Source organism: Loa loa (assembly GCF_000183805.2).
Source record: "Loa loa unplaced genomic scaffold supercont3.155, whole genome shotgun sequence".
NCBI classification, from domain to species: domain Eukaryota; kingdom Metazoa; phylum Nematoda; class Chromadorea; order Rhabditida; family Onchocercidae; genus Loa; species Loa loa.
Genome location: NW_018108335.1, coordinates 77,904 through 99,102, shown reverse-complemented (window position 1 = coordinate 99,102; position 21,199 = coordinate 77,904). Strand labels below are relative to the sequence as shown.

Below are 21,199 nucleotides of genomic sequence, written 5' to 3'. Positions count from 1 at the left end.
TTCATCATAGTAATTCCGGTAAGATTGTCATGTATAAAGAGGAAGTAAGCCGTAAAATTCCAAATTTTTGAGTTGCACTTCTTACGAGTTGAGCTCAGTTCAATTCAAATGTGACCATTCCCTTATCCTTACCAATGTTATAGAAAAAATCTAATTGTTTCTTTCTCAACTACTTCAAACCCAAAAAATGCCTTCAAATACTTATTGGGAAATATTTAGCAATCTTCTGATTTTCTCGATATATGGTCAATATGTGCCGTGTTTTCCTGGTGTGCCCGACATTTCCTGTCGCATTACAATATCGCCTAAACTCCACGCACAGTGTGGTTTTCCCAGGTATATAATAGAAAATTCAGTAGTCATTTGCCAGAAGTTCGCCACTTGTACATAGTTTAGAGTCCGGTTCAGAAACTTGTTGCACCAGAAGCCAAAACTACCGAAACCACGATTTCTCGGACCAAACCCATATGGACCATAGCCATGACTGTTGACTAATGTATTTTTCCGTTTGTTTCTGAAACAAAATTTACTATGTCAAATTGCTCTACCTATCTGTGTTACAGTACTGGGTGATTTACATATTCTGTTTTTTATCAGTTGAAGTTATTTATTTTACAAGTTACGTTATATTTTGCTAGTCTCGAATTGAATAGTAAAAGAGAATACACTACAATGGATGAACACAGGTTTACCTGATCCTAATGTCCTAGCAAGAGAAGGATCAACAAGAGAAGCTGTAACATGAAGCCAAACCTATCAATTTTAAATGGTTATAAATCATTTTTTTTGTTAGTTCACACACAAAATAAAAAAAACGACAAGGTTGACGTCAGCTATGGGCACGAATGTGAACAAAATGTTTTGAATAGAATATGTTTGCCAACATCAATGAAGAGCCTTTGAGAAATACAACTTAGATGATATCTACCGCGAGCAAATTTGTTCTTGTGACAGATGGTGAACGCGTGAAATTGTTCTAACTTTATTTTAATATCTGTCTCAATCAATAACTTTTATGAACTTTTTACAACTTTCTGATGTAATCTTATAACTTTTAGGACGTTTGCCACATTTCTACGGTATTTTGAAGTTTTCCTGTAATTATTTGAAAAGAATGGATATTATTCGTTCGAATCTGAGTAATTTATCACTCAGTAAATTATCATTCAGAAATCTTAATTTGACACATATTTTTTGTTTCGTTGACCATTCATCAGTTGGACTATTTTATTGTCCATTCATCGGTTTTCATTCGTACCATCTTCCATTATAATTACTACTACTGCTAATTACTGTTAATTGCTCACATGCAGATGGATAGTTTTGCAAATGAGTCATTGCTAATTACCCGCTTGTCAATGAGATGTAATTGAATTTTTTGCCCGGATAAAAGTGAAATTACATCTGTTTCAATACACATTTTCCTTCTTTCATTTCTTTTCATTGTTTTGTCTTTTGTCCATTTCTATACAAATTGACTGGTTAAATAAACAACTGTTTGTTGTCCTTCTTGACAGTTATGAATGACAACATGAAAATAATTATAATCTCTTATAGTTTTTTGTGCACTCTACGCATCGTAACCAACGATACTTCTCCAGTTTACTTCAAGATCTTTCAAATAGTAGTTATTGGTATAATTTTTGTGTGCATATATCAAAACCTTTATGTTTTAGTTAATTATTAGTCGTAAATGTAGAATTCCTAATTTAACTTCAATTTTTTTCAATTCCTAATTTAATTCTAATTTTTAATTTCAATTTCCTGGAAGACCAATATATTTTAATTGACAAATCAGGATATCTGATGAAAACTTAAGCTCAACTTTTTCTACTCATTTCACGTGCTTCACGTTTAATACGTCTTGCTACAGCGGCAACCAACGCTGCACCACGTCCACTTCCATCTTCTGACAACATTAGTTGATATTCTAAATTTTTTGGCAACAACTGGTCAATTTTTTGGTCCATAATTCTGGCAAAATGTGGATGGAAACGAAATAAGGACCCATCGATACCAACTGTAACATACGGTTTCTGTAAACGATTCAACAGACAAGTAATTCCAGCTGCTGTGAGATGTGCTGCCCTGAAATCCGACGAAGGTTTCCGAGAGGCAAATAGATAATTAGAGTTTCATTAAATTTTACTCGTTGATACACGTTCTACATCAATATCATTCAAAATTTGTAATACTTTCTAATTAATTCTGAGCTACGATTAAATCCAAACCTTGTGCTAATCACCGAGCAAACGTAGGCCACGATTTCACAGTCTTGAATCGTAACACGTTCCACCCCGATATCTTCCAGAATTTGTATTGTTTTCTGATAAAGCTTACCGTCGCCCTGTTCAGCTTCGATTTCGGATACATATTTGGTTGGGAAACAGTGCGGTTGAGATATGGAGTCATAATCTCCGTCGAATATTAGCTTTTCTCTAGCTAAATAAGCTAATACATAACGTACCAATTCACCCATATACATCCCAGAAATCATTTTTTCGAATACATGAAATCCTGGATTAATCGTTCGTTCATCCACTTGCGAATCGTAAATTGTTCGGATGAAATCTAAACACCCATCATCGCCAAATGCGCCCCATTCCATGTTAATAACCATCTCTTTCGGATATTTATCTTCATGAAACTTGAATTTCCTAAATTTCGGACAATTCGACAATTTTTCCATGTAACAAGCATTTGTACCAGTTCCAAGAATCACTCCAATTTGACACGTATTTTCTTTAAATGCGCATGCCATTAGGGTACCAACTGTATCGTTCAGTAAAGCTTCGATGTCTATATCTATATCTTTACGTCGATTACATGCATCACGTAACAACTGTACCACATCTTTACCTTGTACTCCGCTTGCACTAAATCCCTTGCTCCAGTGCATTAGTATTCCGGATGTCAAACCTTCTTGTGACACGGGAAATGAAAATGTAAAACCAAGTGGTAATTTGTTTGCACCTTTCAGGTCATTATCTTCCATGAAATTAGCCAGACACGCGGCAATATGATCGAAAAGCATAATTCCAGTGCCTTTCATCATAGCATCCGGCACACTATAAATCTTCCCCATAATTTCAGCTTCGGTACCACTTAAGCGTATAAGCAAAACGCGGAAATTAGTGCCACCTAAATCCAAGGCTAAATAATCTCCTTTCTCGGTACCATTTGGAACAGCTCTTACAAACGACGGCAACATTTTCAGACACGATTTCACACCAGGTTGATCGCTCAATCCTTTTTCCATTTTATTGTGCATTTCTTGCATAACACGTCTTAATTGATTATCAGACAATATCAATGGTTTGCAAAATTCCTGAATTTTCTCAAACTGACCATCATTTCTTTGGCCAGATAATGATGTTTCACGAGTCATATCCCTTGTTTTGCTAAAAAATTACAAATGAAAGATATCTCAAATTTTAATTGAAAGATATCAAAAGAAATCGAACTTCATTTTTGATTAAACAAATTCTGTCTAACCCACCTTGTCTAAGGAAGATAAGAGAAATGAATCGAGTCTTCCAATATCTTTCGGTTTTTCCTTGAGTAACCAGAAATTTGCATATTAAATACGAATTCAAAAATAAATTATCAATCAATTTTTTCAGTCTCTTTCACTTTTTTCAAGCCGAGAAATATTTGCAATATGCAAGTGCAGGAATAACTTAAGGAATATTCAGCATGAAGCGCAGGTTCCCTTTGTTGCACTAAACATATAATGTTTGAAGATAATTTTGAATTACATCGTACGAAACATCAACTTAATTGCTTGATTGGAAAAAATAACTTTTTAACTTATAAATGAACTTTTACGTTATTACATAAATACTGAATAAATGACTTCACGATACATAAAAGTAAATCCTATTGATCAAAAAATGCGAAGTATATCTAATAGATGCCAATTTTTCTAGAAGAATTAAACAAATGTCTCGTAGATCTTTTTCCGGATGAATTTCTGATCACTGAGATACCTAATAATGGCACAAAATTCGAATTAAGTAATGAATGAAGAATGTATCTACTGATCGTTAAATTTGCACCAAAGACACGAAGTTATTCAGAAAAAGTAAAATGCGAAAAATTAGCTAAACAAAATTAGAAAGATGAAAAAAAGCAAATACAAAAAAGGCAATAAATTAGTACAAATTAACAAATTTGTTAATTCTTTTCTTTGATCCATTCATTGTTTTTCTTTGCTTCATTTTAGGTTTTTTAGATTTTATTTCTGATTATTTCATTTCTTCCCTTTTTTCATTTTCCTAATTTTCGGAAACTATTTTCCACCAATTTTTTTTTGTTTTTTGTTTCTCTTTTTTTCTTTTTCCCATTCTTTTTAGTTTTATTTCTTTTTCTGTTTCTTCATCAGTTTTTTTTTTCACTTTGTTAATACAATAAAACCAAAAATAAAATCTAAACGTTAGCAAAAAAAAGATTGCTGAGTTTTAAGTGAAAAATTTCAAAAGAAAAATAGACAGAGGTCTCAGTTTGGCTGCTTTGCATAAAAATTATTTATTTTCAAATTTATTTTAATCCTTTATTACTCTCAGTCATGGCTGGGTTGGTTCAATTTTTGCTCCATTCATTCAGCCAACCTCATTTCTATATTTTGTCATATGGTTTCTCACTAACTGGATTTCCAGTTTTTGCCATCATGCGGATATGCTTTAAGAAGTATAACTGGAAGGTAAACTGAGACAAATTCATCATCTGATCAGTTTGTTACAGCTTGAAACAATATTACGAACATTCAGTTAAACCTTCAGCTCAGCTGGGTCGATCAGTAAAATGCCCGAAACTATATGGAGTCGTGGAACTCGAAGTAAGAATAGTAGATTTAAGGCAACTTGAAAGTTTCATTTGTTGAGTCATACAGAAACTTTCTCCCTAAATTATTCACCTCAATAATGATAATGAAATATGCAAGATATATTCGCAGCTACTCTTGAAGTTTCGTTACTTTTTGAACCAATCTGGTGAGATATTCAATGACTACCACTTTTGATACATTACAGATTGAAGTAACGGAATTGCTGGAAAATATTTCAATCGCCCTGCATTATTTACAAAAACTAGATTTATTTTCTGCAACCAATTGCGAACTGCGAATTTTCCAGAAAGACATCACAGCACTGACAGGCGCAGTAACAAATCTCAAATACAAAATACAGAAAACATTCAAAGATATCACTTTCCAGTATAAATTCTTTCTTTTAATTTCAGTTTTTTAGACAATATACTCATGAGGAATAATATAGTGCTCATTTCCACGAAATAAAGTTCCACCTTGTCCAGCTAATTACCTGTTTATTATTTACTTAATCAAAAATTGCCAAGTTTTCATCGAAACTGTTTTAATTGCAGGGAAGATATCCAGTGTTTAACATCAAGTAAAGAGAGTATTTGCGGGCTAAGTTCGAAAGAAATGGCGGATAAAACATGGCGTAATATCCAAGAACCTAAAGAACTAGATGAAACACAAAGTGAATCCGTCGTTTTTCATCACCGTTTCGCAGCTGGCTCTTCCATTATTGCTTCCGAAGGACATCTACGACAGGAAGAAGTAAGACTAAAGGGAAAAAAAAAGAAACCTGGAAAAACCGATCCAAGTGTCTTCGAAGAGATTATTCAAGATTCCGGGTACAATAATTTGGAATCGAAGCAGTTGGCAAATCCGTCGAGCTATGATTTTTCAAACAATACTGAGGCCCCAACATTTCTCCTTTCCTCTAGAGAAGAAAATGTTAAAAAATGGAGGGAAATGAAAAATATAAAACCTAAAGAAATCAGATATTCAAAGAACATGAAGGAAATTGTTGAGCCAATGACATTTTTCAAGCCAGCCGATAAGTTTCAGTTTCAATCGAAACAAAACAAACAGATCATGAGTGACAAAAGGAAAATATTTCAAGTTAAAGAGAGAATCAATATCAGACAGGATTGAAAAGTTGCTGAAATAAAATAATTAATAAAAAAGTAAAAGTCAAATTAAAACAAAAGTTAGAGCGCTCGTTTGAATCAGGGTGACAAGTGTAAAGTTCAAATTGGGGAAAACTTTGTCAAGCTGCACCGCAATTTTTTTTTAACCATACATTAATCGAATCTCAAATATTTCATACAGCAATTCACAAATCTAAAACTTTATATTACATAATCCCAAAAGTTCTTCCGTTTGGTTAGCATCCGTACTTCTAAATCTCTTAGGAACACTTATAAAAGATCACAAAGAACTTACTGTTAAATAAAACAAAAAATCAGTTGAGTATTTTTGAACGTTGGCGGTGGAATGATGTTGTTGGAATGATGATTTGTTTTCACTCAGTCAAAATATGTAAAAAAATGAGGCATCCATTTTCATTCGGAGAAAAATGGACGATCATAGCAAAGATATTATTGGGAGGAAAATCTCACACATGAGATCCTGAAAAGTTGTCGCGAATGGTGAAATTTTAATTGCATATAGATTGTGTTATCATTGGCTAAATGGCATAGCACAATAACATCACTGTGTCATAGAATGCCTTAACATCCATTGCAACGGCTGAAGGAAATGGCGTCCAAAAATTAGTTGATAATTCGATGCGTTATAAAGATTGTGTTATATTTTTCTCTTTTCAGCTCGGTTGGTAATTGTTGTACAAGTATGTCGAGCCTTCCCTCATACTACAGCGATGTCACTATCAAAATCGAATTAAAAGATTCGATAAGATGAAGACAGTGAATACCTCTAAGACTAATTAGAACACTATCTTAGTGTTCTGAAAGATAATGTTCTTCCAAATGCGTTTACTATTGTATTCTGTCAAGTAATTAATAACTCACAACTGATCACCTTAACTCTTTCTGCATATTTTTGAAATTATAATTGCATTGAAAATAATTCTCAAACCGTATGGTTTAAAATTTATTACTTTCAGTGAATTTTTCACTCTTCTTTGTAAGATTAGACCGATGCTTCGTTTAGACGCATAAATTTATAAATTAGAAGTAAACAAGTGAGTCGAGTGTCGACGGAACGAGATGTTTAGGTGATGTCACAGGAAAGTAATGTTAGTCATCATAATAATATTATTATTAGCATTTGTCGCATGGATTCATATTTTCATGCCATTAGTAGCAAAACGATTTAACTTAAGCACCTGAGATGTCGCAATATCTGTCATCTGTCATGGAATTAAAGTTTACAATCAGTACCGAATAAAGAACAGGAATTATCGGTGATGTTCCACTGGGACCTCTTGGTTATCCTTCTTCCAACTTCGGAGACTATTATTCTCACACTTACTGTTAAACACACTTATTGAAAAGATGGAACCCTTGTTACTCACATTTCTTAATTCTTTAAAAAATGATTCGAAAGAATTTCGAGCTGTAACAAATCAGCAGCGGTCCTAGCACGGGAGTCGGTAGAAGCTGGGAAAGATGGTTGGTGTTGTAGGCTTTTATTCCTGCTAGTATTGGTTGCTTCGGTGCATGGTGGGTTCTGGTTGTGGTCCCAGTGGTGCGTTTACAGTTATTGGACGTGAGCGATATTGTTATTTTTCATGACTGTCTATCGGGAAAAATAACAGAGGTCGGTCTTCAACATTGTCATCTCACGTGACGATCCACCTCATTTCAATACCATTCCAGGTTCAGTTGACTAAAAACTTTACAAAGTTTTTACTTTGGTACTGGTTGCTCGGAGGAAAGTAGTCGATTGTGTGCACTACAATGAGAGACAAGGTTTTGCTTTTTTTATTTTTGTTTAGGGAGTTGTGGTTTTTTGACCTTACAGTTGTATAGGATAATGACATGTGTTTTTGTTGGAGTAGAAGGGGAAGTTTTCTCCTGACTTGGTAAACTTCTCACTGCCCTCAGCTTATTTTACATGTCTTTCCAGACATGATCACAGTCAAAGTGTATTAACCTTTATTATAACGATCTTTTCTATCACTAACATTTTTCAACCTTCATATATGAATATAAATGTAGAATACATTTGAAGGAGACTTGATCATTATTGCGGAACCTGAGATGCCGACATTAATCTTGTGAAGTGACTTATTTTGTAGTGGCTCTATTATGCATACTTTTAGTGGCGTAAAAAGCGTATGCGTCGGCTGAAGCGTAAGCGCAGGCAAGCGAAGAAGTGATTAATGTGGAGCCGAAGAAATGAGTCCTGAAATATACCTGTGAACTGGAATCGCCTTCAGTTTAAATCAGGATATTCATGTTTAGATAACCTCCGTTCTTCTTATCTATTTGAGACAATGTTGTTTATTTCCGTAACTACGCTGGAAAGCACCAAAAGGATTTAAACGTAATTTTTTGCAGTAACAAAAGAGAATTATCTCTTAAAATATTTTATTTTCTGATTATTCTGCTTTTTCACATATAATCAAATAGAGTTTGAAGGCATTGTTTGGAAGGCGGGCGAGGCTAGCTATCTCGTTCATTTCTTCTATTCATCGCTGTTTGCTCGTCTGATTTTCATGCTGTCTAATGATTGTTTCCATGTTATTAGCCTTACGCTTAATTGACAGAAGTTTCCACTGTTGCGCCAAAAGAAATAAAATATACACCATAGTTATTTTGCCCATAAAGTACATCCCATGTAATACATATCTTATATTTGTATGCGTGCAAGTGGATATAATTCTGAAATAATTCAGAGATAATGGTAGGGATGCAGTAATATAGATTTTGAGGTATGGACGTTTTATAGAGAATCTGCAATTTAGAAGACTGGAAGATGGCGATAAGTGTGTAGATTGTAGTTCTTGTTAATGTTTCTTTGAGAAGCAGTGAAGTTGACACAAAGGTAATGGAATATCCATGAATGGAGTGAAAGAGGTGTGGTACTTCAAGTCAATCTAGTAGTACAGAGACATGAAATTTAGTGCAGAAGTTTTTCACTCTCCTTTATCATGAGGAAAGCATAGCTCTTTCGATATGTTTCAATATTCTTTACTGTTTTCATCTCGATAAAATGCAATGGATGGTCGCAGTTTTGAGGAGGGGGAAATCAAGTCCCTTTCTTTTTCCGAAAGGCGGGTGAACAAACTATGCCAGTGGCCTTTGGTGTTGTTGTTCGCGTAGATCTGGGGATGAATTATGGCATTATTCATGCAAGCGGTTATGGACGTGTACTTATTTCGCGCAATTTCGACAAGGATTTGGTACAATTAAGCAGTTGGCTTTCAGTTGAAATTGAACCAAACACTGAACCTATTTTGGTAAGTGGGATGTGACATTGATCAGTGAGGGGTGTGTTGAATGATTGCCTTGTACATCTGTGAACTGGAATGAACACTAGTTATTCGGAATTAAAGCTTGTCAGCAAGAGTAATTACGGATGCGTACATTTTTCATGTTGCATTTATCAATTAGAGAATTCCTTGTGATTCGTTTGCATATATCTTTTCAGACATATGGGCGTACCTGCTGTAATTTTGTTGATGCCGGGGAACCAAAAGTTATCGATGAATTGTTGCCCACAGGCACCTCAGTTTCTAAGACGGGTGCAGTAAATTTGCGTATCCAGACACCAGTCTTCACAGGGAATATCACGTTTGGAAGTTGCGTTGGACTCAGCCCACATTTGGGTCGCATATATTTGAATAAAACTCGTTGGTTATCGATATGCTATAGATTTTTTGCATTCATCATCTATACTTACTAAATTTTTGTTCAGTTCTCAGAAATGTGACATTAGTCAGTAAAGGAAAGCACAAATAAGGAATCTACCACAAACCTCGCGCTTTGTTAGACGAAAAACTTCAGTCTGTTGATTTTGAGCATAATTGGATTACTCCTCATAACCTAGAGTGACTTGATGGGAGTTAGTAACTTTGGGAAGTTTGTTTTGTCAAAACACAAAGTTCATTTGCCTTCCTTCATGTACTTGCAAATCGTTTTCTGCAGTTTGCAAGAAGTTTAATGCAAGTCCGCTTACTTGGATACATTGCGGTGTTATATCAGTTGTGCCATGCGAAGATAACTTCAATTCGTTCTGGGAAGCTCGGACTGCTGGACGCGAGGATTCCGACGACCCAAAGCTCAACCGATGCATCAGACGATGCCTGGTAAGTTAAATTGAAACTTTTGATGATTTTTCGACAAGTTTACATGGTAAGGAAAATTCATTTCCAAAGTTGCATATACGTACAGAATTTGATGATTCCGTTATTGTTAGCTGTCTCTAGGGCTAGTGCAACTTTTTGGATAAAAAGAAAATATGCAGTTTAACAATAATGAAAAGGGAAAGCAGAGGAAACTTTTTACAAAAACATTAGGTTTAATTAAATTAGTACATTACTGAATACGGAATGATTATGATTTAATCACAACTTGGGTACAAGTGGAAATGTACTAATTACCAAAAGTGCAGTATCCTGTGGTTTTTGATTAATTTAAAAAATTATGGCATATCTTAATATTGAAATTCATTTCGGAACATCCGTGGAAACTGAGAAACGCCATTGAAACCACCAGAATGCATTCATACAATTAATTCAGTGCTTTAACATTTGTTAAGTACTGCTGTAAATACGTACTTCTGACTTTCAGTACTTAGGTGAAAGACAAAAATAGAATTAATGTTGATTCATTAACAATAGATTAGTCGTAGGATGCTTTGTACCGATGTTGCATTCATTTTTGTCTATTTTCAGGGTCGATTTCATGCTTTCAAGGAAAAAAACATTTGTATTTTACAGTTGTTTGATAGACACAATAAAGACAGAAGCTTTGCATATGTTCATTCATTTGATTTTGCTCACACTGTTTGTGAAGAAGATTTGAAAAAAGCTCGAGCCATTCAGGTGAGCCATTCTACCGATGGTACCATAACATTTCTGCAGATTTAAATTAGCATATCGTCTTAGTACAGGTCGATAACGATCCGGTAATGTTGAAACGTACTTGAACATTTTCTCAGAACTTCTTAACAACTCTAGAAATCGCTGGCAATTCGGACCATCGGCAATCTGATCAGTGAGTGACTTCGTCGGATAGAAAATCGGTTTAACATCTAGCGTTTTTTTTTTTTGAAAAACGTGCATGTTGTTACACTGAATATTGAAGCAATTTTAATGTTCATAAATATTTATAATGAAGATGATACCATCTGCTTAAGCACTTGATAATGAAGATTTTACTTCTGTTTATAGAATTGATCAAGCTTTAATGTACAGATGAGAAATGATATCTTTTTTTCAAAGGACGATTTATTTTATATGCTGCTATCTTTTTAGGTTTACGTTGCTCCACAACTTGTGTACTTCCCTGATTATCCTGTCCTTGCATGTTATGCGCGTGTCGTTGATGACGGTTCACAAGATGTACAGGTTGGAGTAACAGAGAAGAAATTTTCCGTACTCGATATTTCTGCTACGATGGACGAAAGCAATGATGTTGCCAGAAGCGATGAACCGATGGCTGTTGAGGATACGGTGAAAAAGAACGTTAGCTTGTTTTTTGTCTTTATGTTTTTGAATTTGTATTTCAGTTCGAATTAGATGTAATTTGTAATTTGGATTTTCAACAAAGTCTTTTGAGTTCAAGTTGCATATACTTGTATACTTCAGTCGGTTTTGTAATCGAGATTTGGGTTGACTGAGTACTTTTCTTAGAAGATTATATGGAATCAAAGGAGATTTCGAGGTTGAAAGATCATACATTCCACTGTTGTAGTTATTGTATTTTCATTGTGAACTAACTCGTAATATGTGTATTTCTGGTTCTAGGATTTAATTTGTGATCAGGATTGCGAAACGATTGATTTCATCAGTAAGTTGTTGGCGTATCAGTTAGTGGCTAAAAATATCAAAAAGATCGACCGAGTTCTTTTTAATGATTTATGTGCTTTTATCGCAAAGTATACTTGATTTGTTTGCATATTTTATTATATGTTTTAATCTTCGATGTACCTTCTTGTATAATTCCTGAATAATTGTAATGTTCGTCTTTATAACGTTATTATAAAGAGCAACAGCTTTATTTGCCAAAGGCTGTTGGAATGATGCAACCTTATGCTCCAGATTAACGCCACAAAACAATTGGCATGTTATGATTTGCCCACAGCGGTAATACTTGAATTTGATATAGTTAAGATTCTTGTACATTTTATGAGTTTTAATGTAGATTGTTCACGAATGTTATCTCCATAGGTCAACGTTTTTGAAACTTTACTTGTCAGTAAAATATACAAACAGTCTTAAACAATTTATATGTGTTATTTTGTTTCCGATCTTATTTTTTAATTTTCCATGATTAAATAAATTATTTCCGTTCGGGTTAATTTTCCAAACCTATGTGATTACATCAGCACCAAATTTCTAGTTCCTTACATTTCGTGTGAAATGTAATCTGTTTCCATGGTTCTGTTTGTTAGGGTTCAGTTTTGTAAACCAGAATTTTTTACCATCGTTTTACCTAGGCAATCAAATACTTGTGAGGTTTTAATACAGAAGGTGGAGTAATGTGCGTCAAGTTTTACTTTGAGTAAATTGCAGTGTTTCGTGGAAGTTTGAAAAAAAGTGAGTTGTGCATCCCAGCGTTATTTCAACTGGCTAAAATATAACTGTTTCTTTGCCATCAAAATTTGATAGTTGGTATTTGACTTGGATGAATTGATGCCAAGTTGGCTGTAAATATTTTGCCTACTCTTATAATTGCGGCTGGGAGAGCATAGTGTAGACGAGAAGCTGAAGGGATGTTATTTTAGCTATGTTGGTTGTGACTTACAATGTGTTGCTTTTTAAGTTTTAGTGGAGATTTACCTTCAGTTAGCCTTCAATCATGGCAGACGATTACTCGACGCAATTGAAGAAGGTATGTTCATACTCATATAAGCGTCGAATTCTTCTCAGTGTTGGTGTTGATTGACATTTAGTAAATATTGATTTAATTCACTGCTAAGCCTTACCTCGTGTTGGAATGCTGTATGTGTAATTTTGTTAGCAAAAAAGCAGGATAAAAAGGATTGTTTATACTACAGCGATTGTGCATGCTGAAGGATTGTTCGTAATACAAGTGTCGCGCTTGTATTGTTTATTCTTGAAAAAAAAATGTGACATCCACCTTCATTCATCATGCATGTAGAGTCTTTCTTTTTTTCGTAACTAATGTGATGATTTCCCAATTCCAATTGTAGGCGTTCAGAGAGTTACAAATCAAGGTGGTTGACACAAATCGTCGTTTACAACTTGGTGATTCATTAAAGAGGCAACAGGAGCAGGTATTTTGCCATTCGCATATAAGATTTTTTGCTCAAAAAATAATTTAATATAGTAACAGATTCTGATTTATCGTGCTTCAAGGCGACGGTTTAGTAACGGCCGGAGTTGGCACCATTTTCGAGCCTATATTCTCCTCTATATTGGAACAACAATGCAAAACAGGCGATTGCAAATAAAAAACATATTTCATTTTGCTATTTCTAGAAACGACGGATAGCGGAGCTAACCAAAACACAACTTTTGGAGTTGGACAAAAACACCCCTGTATATATGACTATTGGCCGAATATTTGCCAAAGGAACAGTGGAGTCGGAGATCGCACGGCATGAAAAAGAAGTAAGTTGGTAGAAAGTTCAAAATATTTTAGTTTTGCTTCATTTAATTTGGGAGAATACCTTCATCGCATTGTTATTAGTAAAATGCAGTTAATTTTGAAACAACTAGTAATGGGCGTTTCATCGTCTCCTGGAAGGTAACGTAGAATTTTTCTAAAACTACCTAATATTGAGTAGGCCACTCGACTATGATTTTCTTTATAATAATGTCGACCATATTTTAGCTCGAGTTATTGGGCAAGAGTTTATATTCACAATAGCTGTTAAGGTTTTGAATGGAGAAATCATTTCAGAATAGTCGAAATTTTCATGTATCCTAATATAAACTTTATTTTGGAGATTGTCCAATTATTTTGAGGACTTCATTTGTAGATTGTGAAAGCAGAAGAAAAAATAGCTGCAATCGATCATCAAAGGAAATATCTGGAGAAGAATTTAGCCGAATCAGAGAAGAACATTAGAGAATTAGTGCAATCGCGACCATGATTAATTTTACTTTGTGTAATTTTGTCGCTAATAAATTCCGCATTTAGTACTCTGCTTCATTAACATTTTCAATAAAGCTTGAAATTTCGAACTTTTTTGTTGTACTTTTCAAAGTTTACACCTAATTATTTCCATTTTTAGTTCTTGAAATATGATTGTTCATCCTCGTTTAGCTATAATGTCAACAATGGTGGTACATCAGGTTGGCTAGAACGTAAAAGGTTTCATGCCGGGCACTGCTTTTAGTTTGTACAGATTTCGAACTCTATTCTCTTTGTATCTCTGTCTCTTCTTTAATACCACTCTTTTGGTATGTTGTGTGTCTGATCATCATACTAAACCGGTCTCCTTCTACAACGTTTAGACATTAGATGCCAGCTTTAATTGCTATTCATTTCTGGCTTCAAACAGTTCATGAGCAACATAAAGTCACGAATTTAACTTCGTGTGAAAACACTTGCATATATGAAACATTTACAAATAACATTGAAATATGAGCCAGGGATATTCCTCTTAATGATGAATAATAAATAATAGTGATGAGTGTATAGAGGTCCTTTGACTATCTGTAAGTTCATTTACTTCTTAGGAATTGGATGAACTGCAGTCGGATATGTGGGTTTTCCTTAGATTCTTTGCCATTAAATGTCAAATTGCGAGCAATCACCACGGGGGGACATCACGTCTAAAGTTGCTATTTTTCTCACAGCTGGAGGCTTGTTTTGTGTTAATTTATTTAACGTTTCTTCAACTATTTAACGTTTCGACTGTATCCCATAAACTTTTGATTTGTCTTCACGTTCTTTATTCTTTTTTTGTATATGAAACTAAACTTATAGAAATATTTTGGAAAACAGTGCAAAATGATTATACCGATACGTTGCTTCACGTGTGGTAAGGTTATTGGTAACAAATGGGATGCTTACCTGGGATTGCTGCAAGCAGAATATTCAGAAGGCTAGTAATTCAGCATTTCAGATTTTTGGATTCAGTATATTATTGGAAGTTGTGAAGGCGGTGATCTTATTCAGTGGTAAATTCATAGCTGATTCTGAAGTGAAGTTTGTTTCAAAATTCAAAGTTAAGAATTGAAATCAGCTGGAGTTCGAAATACAACTACTAGAAAGAATTTAAATTATTGCCGATATTATTGTGCTAGGAAGAATTTGATGAAGATGTGTATTGCTGTGCCTAGACAAAATCATCAATACTTAGACAAATTTGATGGATGAATTTTTTGTTCTGATTTCAGGTGATGCTCTCGATGCATTAAATTTACGCCGTTATTGTTGCCGAAGAATGCTTCTGTCACATGTTGATTTAATTGTCAAGCTGCTCGATTATCATCCTTTAGAGAAATGATTACGCTTCTACATTACTATTCACATATTACGCTTTTATATTATTTCTAGAAAAAAAATTGTTATATGTTGTAATATTCGTACTTTTTTTTGTTCAGTATCCCTATCCACTGTGTATTACTATTACTGTTTCTGAAGTTTGTGAAGGTTAATTGCAGGACAATTGAATATTTTTCAAGATCCAGTACAAATAAAGATTTTCCAACTCGTCTTGTAAATTATTTGACCATTTTTGTTTCTGTTCGTAATTTATATTCCATAATGCTCGTATTAGCTTAACACTTCTAATTCGATTTCATGACCTAGTAGTTTTTGTTTCTAGTAGTTTTTTTATAGTATAGTAACTTGTTGAAACTACGGAAACTGGTCCACTGTTCCAGATGCTTAATGTATTCCTTATTTAGCTAGGTTTGGGAGGTAGTTGGTAACTGCTAAAAGTTGGTTCACTTATAAAATATGTACTAGTTAATTTACAAATTAAACTATTGAAGTTGAGCATATGTCGAAGTCCTGTTCATCAATTCAAGAACACTTATATAACTTTTATCGTACCAGTCTTCCCTACCCTTCTGTCTTTGTGCCTCTCTCTCTCTCTCACTACACCGAGTTCGTCATTATTCCAAGTCTGGTTGGAATGAGAACATTTCTATATTTTTTAAGATTTTGCCATCGTATGATAAAAAGTCCTTGTCCTTTTGATATACTACACGTGAAGTAAGGAACAATTTCTTCTGGATTGACGGTAACATTTATAAGAGGTTGAAATTGGTACACCGATGTGATGATTAGTTCATCTACATTAAACTCCAATCGGAAGCCTGTTTCACTGGGAAGGTTTTTTTTTTATAAAATGCTGAGATTTGAACAGTTTGTTCGTGTGAAAAATAGATGCATTTCTGAGCTCTTGGTTCTTAATAAACTGCTGGTCTAAGATAGTCATCTAGTTCAAGGCATAAGCTATTCCCTTTTGTTAATAAGTTCAGTCACAGTTTAGCTAAATGGTCAGTTTAACAAATAAGATTGGTTTATTTATTTTGCTTTACTTATTTTTATTGACCAAATATATATTTTATCATTCTAGTTTTTTTCCGTTATTTTAATTCTCTTATATTGTTTTCCTTTGCTTTTTTTTTGGCAATTTTTTGAAAAATTTTCGAGTTATTCCATCTTATTGATTTGCTGACTGATCGATACACGGGAATTGTTTTAATGATGAAAGAAAGGGATTTCTATTATAAAGCAAAAAAAAAAAATAATGAGATGTTTATAGAGTTTTGAAATTGAATTTCCAGTTTTGCTTCTCCTTATTAGAAATTATTGAGCAAAAACGAGGAAAAAGAGAGAGGCTTTTTTGCTACATTTTAGACTATTCATCCACCAAAATTTTACATATGCTATATTTTAGACTATTCATCCACCGGAATTTTCCGCATGCTTCACCATTCCTAAGTTGAAAATATGAATAAGCGCTAGAGTCTAGTTTTTAATTAACTAATTGAACATTTAAGGAATAATATGATCAGGAATGTAGTTTAGAGTGCACAGTGATTTTAAGAAAACATACGTTATTCAGCTTTTTTTGTCTTGCAGTCTTGCGATATCTTGAATTATATGGCGCATTAATTTTTTTCTACGAGTGTCATATAATGTATTTTAGACCAGTTGCTTCTCACTAATGTTCTTGTCATGATCGCTGGCGATTGTCCACCACCAAAATATGAAGAAATTCCTAAGAATGATAACGACAATTCTAACTTCACCGACACCACTACTGTTCCTTCGTTTCCTCCGCCATTACCACCGTTAACAACAACAAACATAACGAACACCAATGAAAATATCGCTACTGCTATGCCATTCCGTGTTAACTTAATTTCCTCAACTGCGCCTACTTTTGGACCGAATCCCATTGAAACCGATTGTCCATATTGTCAGGTTTGTAGTCGTTTATTTAAAATTTCAAAGTTTAAACAAAATCTAGACTTGATGTAATGTTATATGCTATTCCGAAGTATTCAAATGAGAAAATACTTATTGCAACTACCACTAATCTTGCCTCATTGTCATTTAATTTGATTTCTCCTACGTTGATTTTTCTATTGGGCGCTTTGAATATTAGAGATTAAAATGCAAACAAACAATATCTTATTTAATTCTTTGAAACTTTCTTTGGAAAATTCATCATTTTGAACAGGCGCATGTTGTAACATCAATACAAAGGATAGTCGGTGCGTTACCGTGGATTGTTATGGGAATATGCTTTCTTCTTGGTTTCTTTCTACTTCTCCCATGGTGCCTTTGTTGTATCCCGTTCTACATGGATAATTGTCGGGATGTCGTTCATTCATGTCCATCTTGCAAGCGGGCCCTTGGACGTTTTACTAGGATATAAAAACATTGTGATCGATATTCCTGAATATATGCACTTTAGTGGTTTGCTAACTGTCTTATATTTATTTACGGTTACTTCCCTCTTATCAAATTTTGCAGTCAAATCATGTTGTAGTTCAAACATTTACTCGCTTTAATGATAAAGTTAAGTTCTTTAAGTTTTACAACCCATAGGTATTCCCATTTCGGTATTGCCAGGTATTTTGTTGGGCGCTCTGAACGTATATGTATATTCAGGACAAATCGTGGCTTCATTTATGTTTTTCATGAATTTTCCAGTTTTTAAGAATACTTGTATCACCGTATTTTCCTAAGTGTCAGTTTTCGGCTTTTTTCGATTAGTTACAATGTGTTTTTTCCATTTGTAAACTATTTGAACCATTGTATGCTTTCTTTCATTCTGGTACGAACTTCTAGATTTTGTTAAAATTATACACAGCTGAAGGATTTGAAACCAGACTTGAACAATATGGTGCTGTTTAGCTCGGGTCAGGTCATTCTTAACGTTTATTACTAAGCTTTGTTGCTTTATGTGTCCTAATTGAAAGGTGAAAAGTGGCCAAGAAGAAAGATATTAGAACGCTTTTCAATCGGTATTGTTAAAAGTTTTTGCTGAAATCTATATCTTGCAAGTGATTAATCAAAATGATTGTTAGGAAAGGATAAACAATAGAAGGAAGCAATTCAAAGTAGCCGTTGTTTGAAAATGTGTAAAAACATGAATTTACAGCTTTAAATGCAAATAATGGTTGTATTCAGGTTAACCAGATCATAATTTTTATGTTTTTTAAAGCACTTCCAACTTTTTATTTCGTCCACCAAAAAACCCTTATAATTTTGTCATCATCTTATATCTTTGTATCAATTTTTCATCATCTCAGTGTTCTTGTTAACATCATTGTTTAATGGTGTGGATCGCCGAAATCTTCACAATATATTTTTCCAAAGCTAACCGGTTGTTTTAAGAAGTATGAAAAATGAATTGTTCTTCACTTGATTATTTCAAGAAATGTGAAGGGCTGGAAGTTAAATCAATAAAATTAGCTTGAGTATTCTACTTAGTACATATGATGTCACATTAGTCTCACACTTTTTTATTCTCTTGGTTATCGGTTATCGCGTTTCACTACTTTCAAATATCCGTATACCTACGGGACCGTTAATTGGCCTTTTTTTTGGTATGTATCACTTGGCGATAACTTACTGGCAAGGTCCATGTTTACTTCACAAATTCTTTTCCTCGTCGTGAACGCCTTCCAAAAAAAAAAAAAAAACGGTGAAGGAATAAGCTTTCTAAACGATTTTTCAATTTGCATAATCTGTATGCGGAATTGATCCTTTGATCAGATTGTTTAAGCTTAAGAATTTCGAAAGTTTGTATAAAACTAATTGTTATGCAAATATTTAAATATATAGGCAGAATTTCATGTCAACGGAATATTAGGCATTTCATCGTAGAAAAAAAAAAAAAAAAGAAAAAATAGATGAAGTTAGAAGGTCACTATTTGCTTTTACCCAGTCGTCGATAGATTCCGATCCAGGCTTTGCAATTGGAGCAGTAATGATGCGCATCTTTGAATGTGTCGACGAGGAATGGTACCCAAAGGAAAAATAAAGGCAGAATGAAAACGCCAACCATCAGGATAATTAGAAAACTAATCCACGTGAAGAGACCAACAGTAAATTTCACTTCGGTTGTATTGTGGACCTGTAATGATAAATCAATCATCTTGATAATATTTTCACAACTCTCGATATCATTATCTTCTTCTGATAGATGGTAAAGATGATGGGTTATTAGCTCTATTGTAAAATAAATTAGGGAACAAAGTACAACTTCATACATTTTGGAAATGCGGTCAATAAGCATATGATCAACCAAATTAACGAAATTGAATTTATAATTAAAATTTGGTTCTGCAACGTCTGTTACCCAATATCGCTGCACTGTCATGACTATTATCATTCCAATACATTTAGCTGTCAGCAAAATTTTACTGTTCTAGAGGGAAATGAATGCTAGTACTCCTTTATTTATCAGTCTGAAAATGATAAAATGTATTAATTACAGAAAATCTGCTTTTACCTTACAGTAAGGACAATCAATAAACTGTGAATGATCCGATAGATATTCTTTTATGTTAACCACCATGCTGGGTGTATGACTGATCGATCGATGAAGTGTTGTCGGAGTTTGTTGGGATTGCTCGAGAAGCATTGTGTTCGATTACCAGTATTTCCTATAAGGTCGCTGTAAAAATGCCACAAATGAGGATGAAGTAAATGGTGGAAGAAAAATCTCAAAACTCCGCTGCTGACTTCTGGTGAAGCTATTTACTTTGTTCCTGTTTGACAACACCAACTCGTTCCAATGCTGAAAAAACTTGTCCTGATACTCTTGAAAGTATCTCTGCTTACTGCTTCGTCTATCGAATTTACTACCCCTGTGGTGACAGTATATCACTAAAAGATTACCTCTTGACAGAATATCTGCACTTACCACGAACAAGATGTTAATTTGACACAGGATGCAGTTGCGACAGTCAAAAATTAATCTTTTTTTCGAGGGGAAATTTGAAGAGCTGGCATATATATGCCTGTTTTCCATAGAAGACTACTAGAAACTAGTGAGTCTTGTAAATAGTTTGAAATGTTGAAATTCCGTGACGATGCTAAGGTATAGCTATTCTCACCTTTTGCTTTAATTTAATAGGAAAATCCAACAATTGTTCTATTTCATAGCAAGTTAAAGTGATGAATTAATGAATAAGCGGTTCAGCAAGCTTTTTCAAGAACACTGTTCTTCAAGCGCAATTATTGGTTAATCATTCCAATTAATTGATTAGTCGACTTAAGTTATCCGGTTCTAATTACTACCTCCAAGTATCAATTTCAACTATTTTATTTCCTTGCTTCTAATTTACCTTCTCATAAATCATCCCTGCTATCTCTGGGAGTATTTCATTTGGGATTAAGTTGTTACACACCGCGTCCTACGCATTTCAAATATTTCTCTCGAAAGTTCCATTGTAGTAGTGATTGGCATGAGGGAGGGGGGGAGGGGGGGTGCGCGTGACACGTTCCTGGTTAGGTGGTTTTTAACTTCTGGCTCTGTTATTACTTGAGTAAGTTCAATGGGGAGCTTTCCTTATCTTTATCTTACAAGTGCCGAAATAGCATTTCTCTTGATATCATGGGATTTGAGTTTGATTGATTTTTAATATTTCGCTTTAAAATTATTCAAATTTGGATGAGGGAACTTATGTAAGGCTTCTTATTGGGACCTGAACCCTTTTCAGTCGTTTTCGCTGGAGACTTTACATATGCATATATACATATTCTATCATATGCCGTATGAGAAAATTAATCCGGCACTTCCATGAGTAAT

General features: G+C 34.1%; 8 protein-coding genes across 8 annotated transcripts; 5 read left to right on the top strand and 3 right to left on the bottom strand.

Annotated features, from left to right (window-relative positions):
* Nucleotides 1-246: 246 nt before the first annotated feature.
* LOAG_00482 (hypothetical protein) lies at nt 247-1,434 on the bottom strand (the record flags this gene model as incomplete). The annotated part of the gene is made up of 2 exons (XM_003136022.1): nt 247-514; nt 1,403-1,434. 2 exons carry the CDS (start codon nt 1,432-1,434, stop codon nt 247-249), a joined length of 300 nt encoding a protein of 99 aa, XP_003136070.1.
* Nucleotides 1,435-1,820: 386 nt separating this feature from the next.
* Nucleotides 1,821-3,388, bottom strand: LOAG_00481 (hexokinase; the record flags this gene model as incomplete). Its single annotated transcript, XM_003136021.1, has 2 exons — nt 1,821-2,088; nt 2,232-3,388. The coding sequence occupies 2 exons, from the start codon at nt 3,386-3,388 to the stop codon at nt 1,821-1,823; spliced, it is 1,425 nt and encodes a 474-aa protein (XP_003136069.1).
* A 1,615-nt stretch (nt 3,389-5,003) lies between these two features.
* Nucleotides 5,004-5,959, top strand: LOAG_00480 (hypothetical protein; the record flags this gene model as incomplete). The annotated part of the gene is made up of 2 exons (XM_003136020.1): nt 5,004-5,212; nt 5,380-5,959. 2 exons carry the CDS (start codon nt 5,004-5,006, stop codon nt 5,957-5,959), a joined length of 789 nt encoding a protein of 262 aa, XP_003136068.1.
* Nucleotides 5,960-8,620: 2,661 nt separating this feature from the next.
* Nucleotides 8,621-12,247, top strand: LOAG_00479 (hypothetical protein). The gene is made up of 6 exons (XM_020445444.1): nt 8,621-9,233; nt 9,425-9,626; nt 9,922-10,082; nt 10,671-10,820; nt 11,253-11,462; nt 11,745-12,247. The coding sequence occupies exons 1-6, from the start codon at nt 9,063-9,065 to the stop codon at nt 11,883-11,885; spliced, it is 1,035 nt and encodes a 344-aa protein (XP_020304098.1). The 5' UTR covers nt 8,621-9,062; the 3' UTR covers nt 11,886-12,247.
* Nucleotides 12,248-12,480: 233 nt separating this feature from the next.
* On the top strand, nt 12,481-14,122 carry LOAG_00478 (hypothetical protein). Its single transcript, XM_003136018.2, has 4 exons — nt 12,481-12,831; nt 13,154-13,237; nt 13,443-13,574; nt 13,946-14,122. The coding sequence occupies exons 1-4, from the start codon at nt 12,799-12,801 to the stop codon at nt 14,057-14,059; spliced, it is 363 nt and encodes a 120-aa protein (XP_003136066.1). The 5' UTR covers nt 12,481-12,798; the 3' UTR covers nt 14,060-14,122.
* An 855-nt stretch (nt 14,123-14,977) lies between these two features.
* On the top strand, nt 14,978-15,421 carry LOAG_00477 (hypothetical protein; the record flags this gene model as incomplete). Its single annotated transcript, XM_003136017.1, has 2 exons — nt 14,978-15,092; nt 15,312-15,421. 2 exons carry the CDS (start codon nt 14,978-14,980, stop codon nt 15,419-15,421), a joined length of 225 nt encoding a protein of 74 aa, XP_003136065.1.
* A 1,685-nt stretch (nt 15,422-17,106) lies between these two features.
* Nucleotides 17,107-17,846, top strand: LOAG_00476 (hypothetical protein; the record flags this gene model as incomplete). The annotated part of the gene is made up of 2 exons (XM_003136016.2): nt 17,107-17,355; nt 17,615-17,846. The coding sequence occupies 2 exons, from the start codon at nt 17,107-17,109 to the stop codon at nt 17,810-17,812; spliced, it is 447 nt and encodes a 148-aa protein (XP_003136064.1). The 3' UTR covers nt 17,813-17,846.
* A 1,466-nt stretch (nt 17,847-19,312) lies between these two features.
* On the bottom strand, nt 19,313-20,029 carry LOAG_00475 (hypothetical protein; the record flags this gene model as incomplete). Its single annotated transcript, XM_003136015.1, has 2 exons — nt 19,313-19,519; nt 19,898-20,029. The coding sequence occupies 2 exons, from the start codon at nt 20,027-20,029 to the stop codon at nt 19,313-19,315; spliced, it is 339 nt and encodes a 112-aa protein (XP_003136063.1).
* Between the last annotated feature and the right edge of the window lie 1,170 nt (nt 20,030-21,199).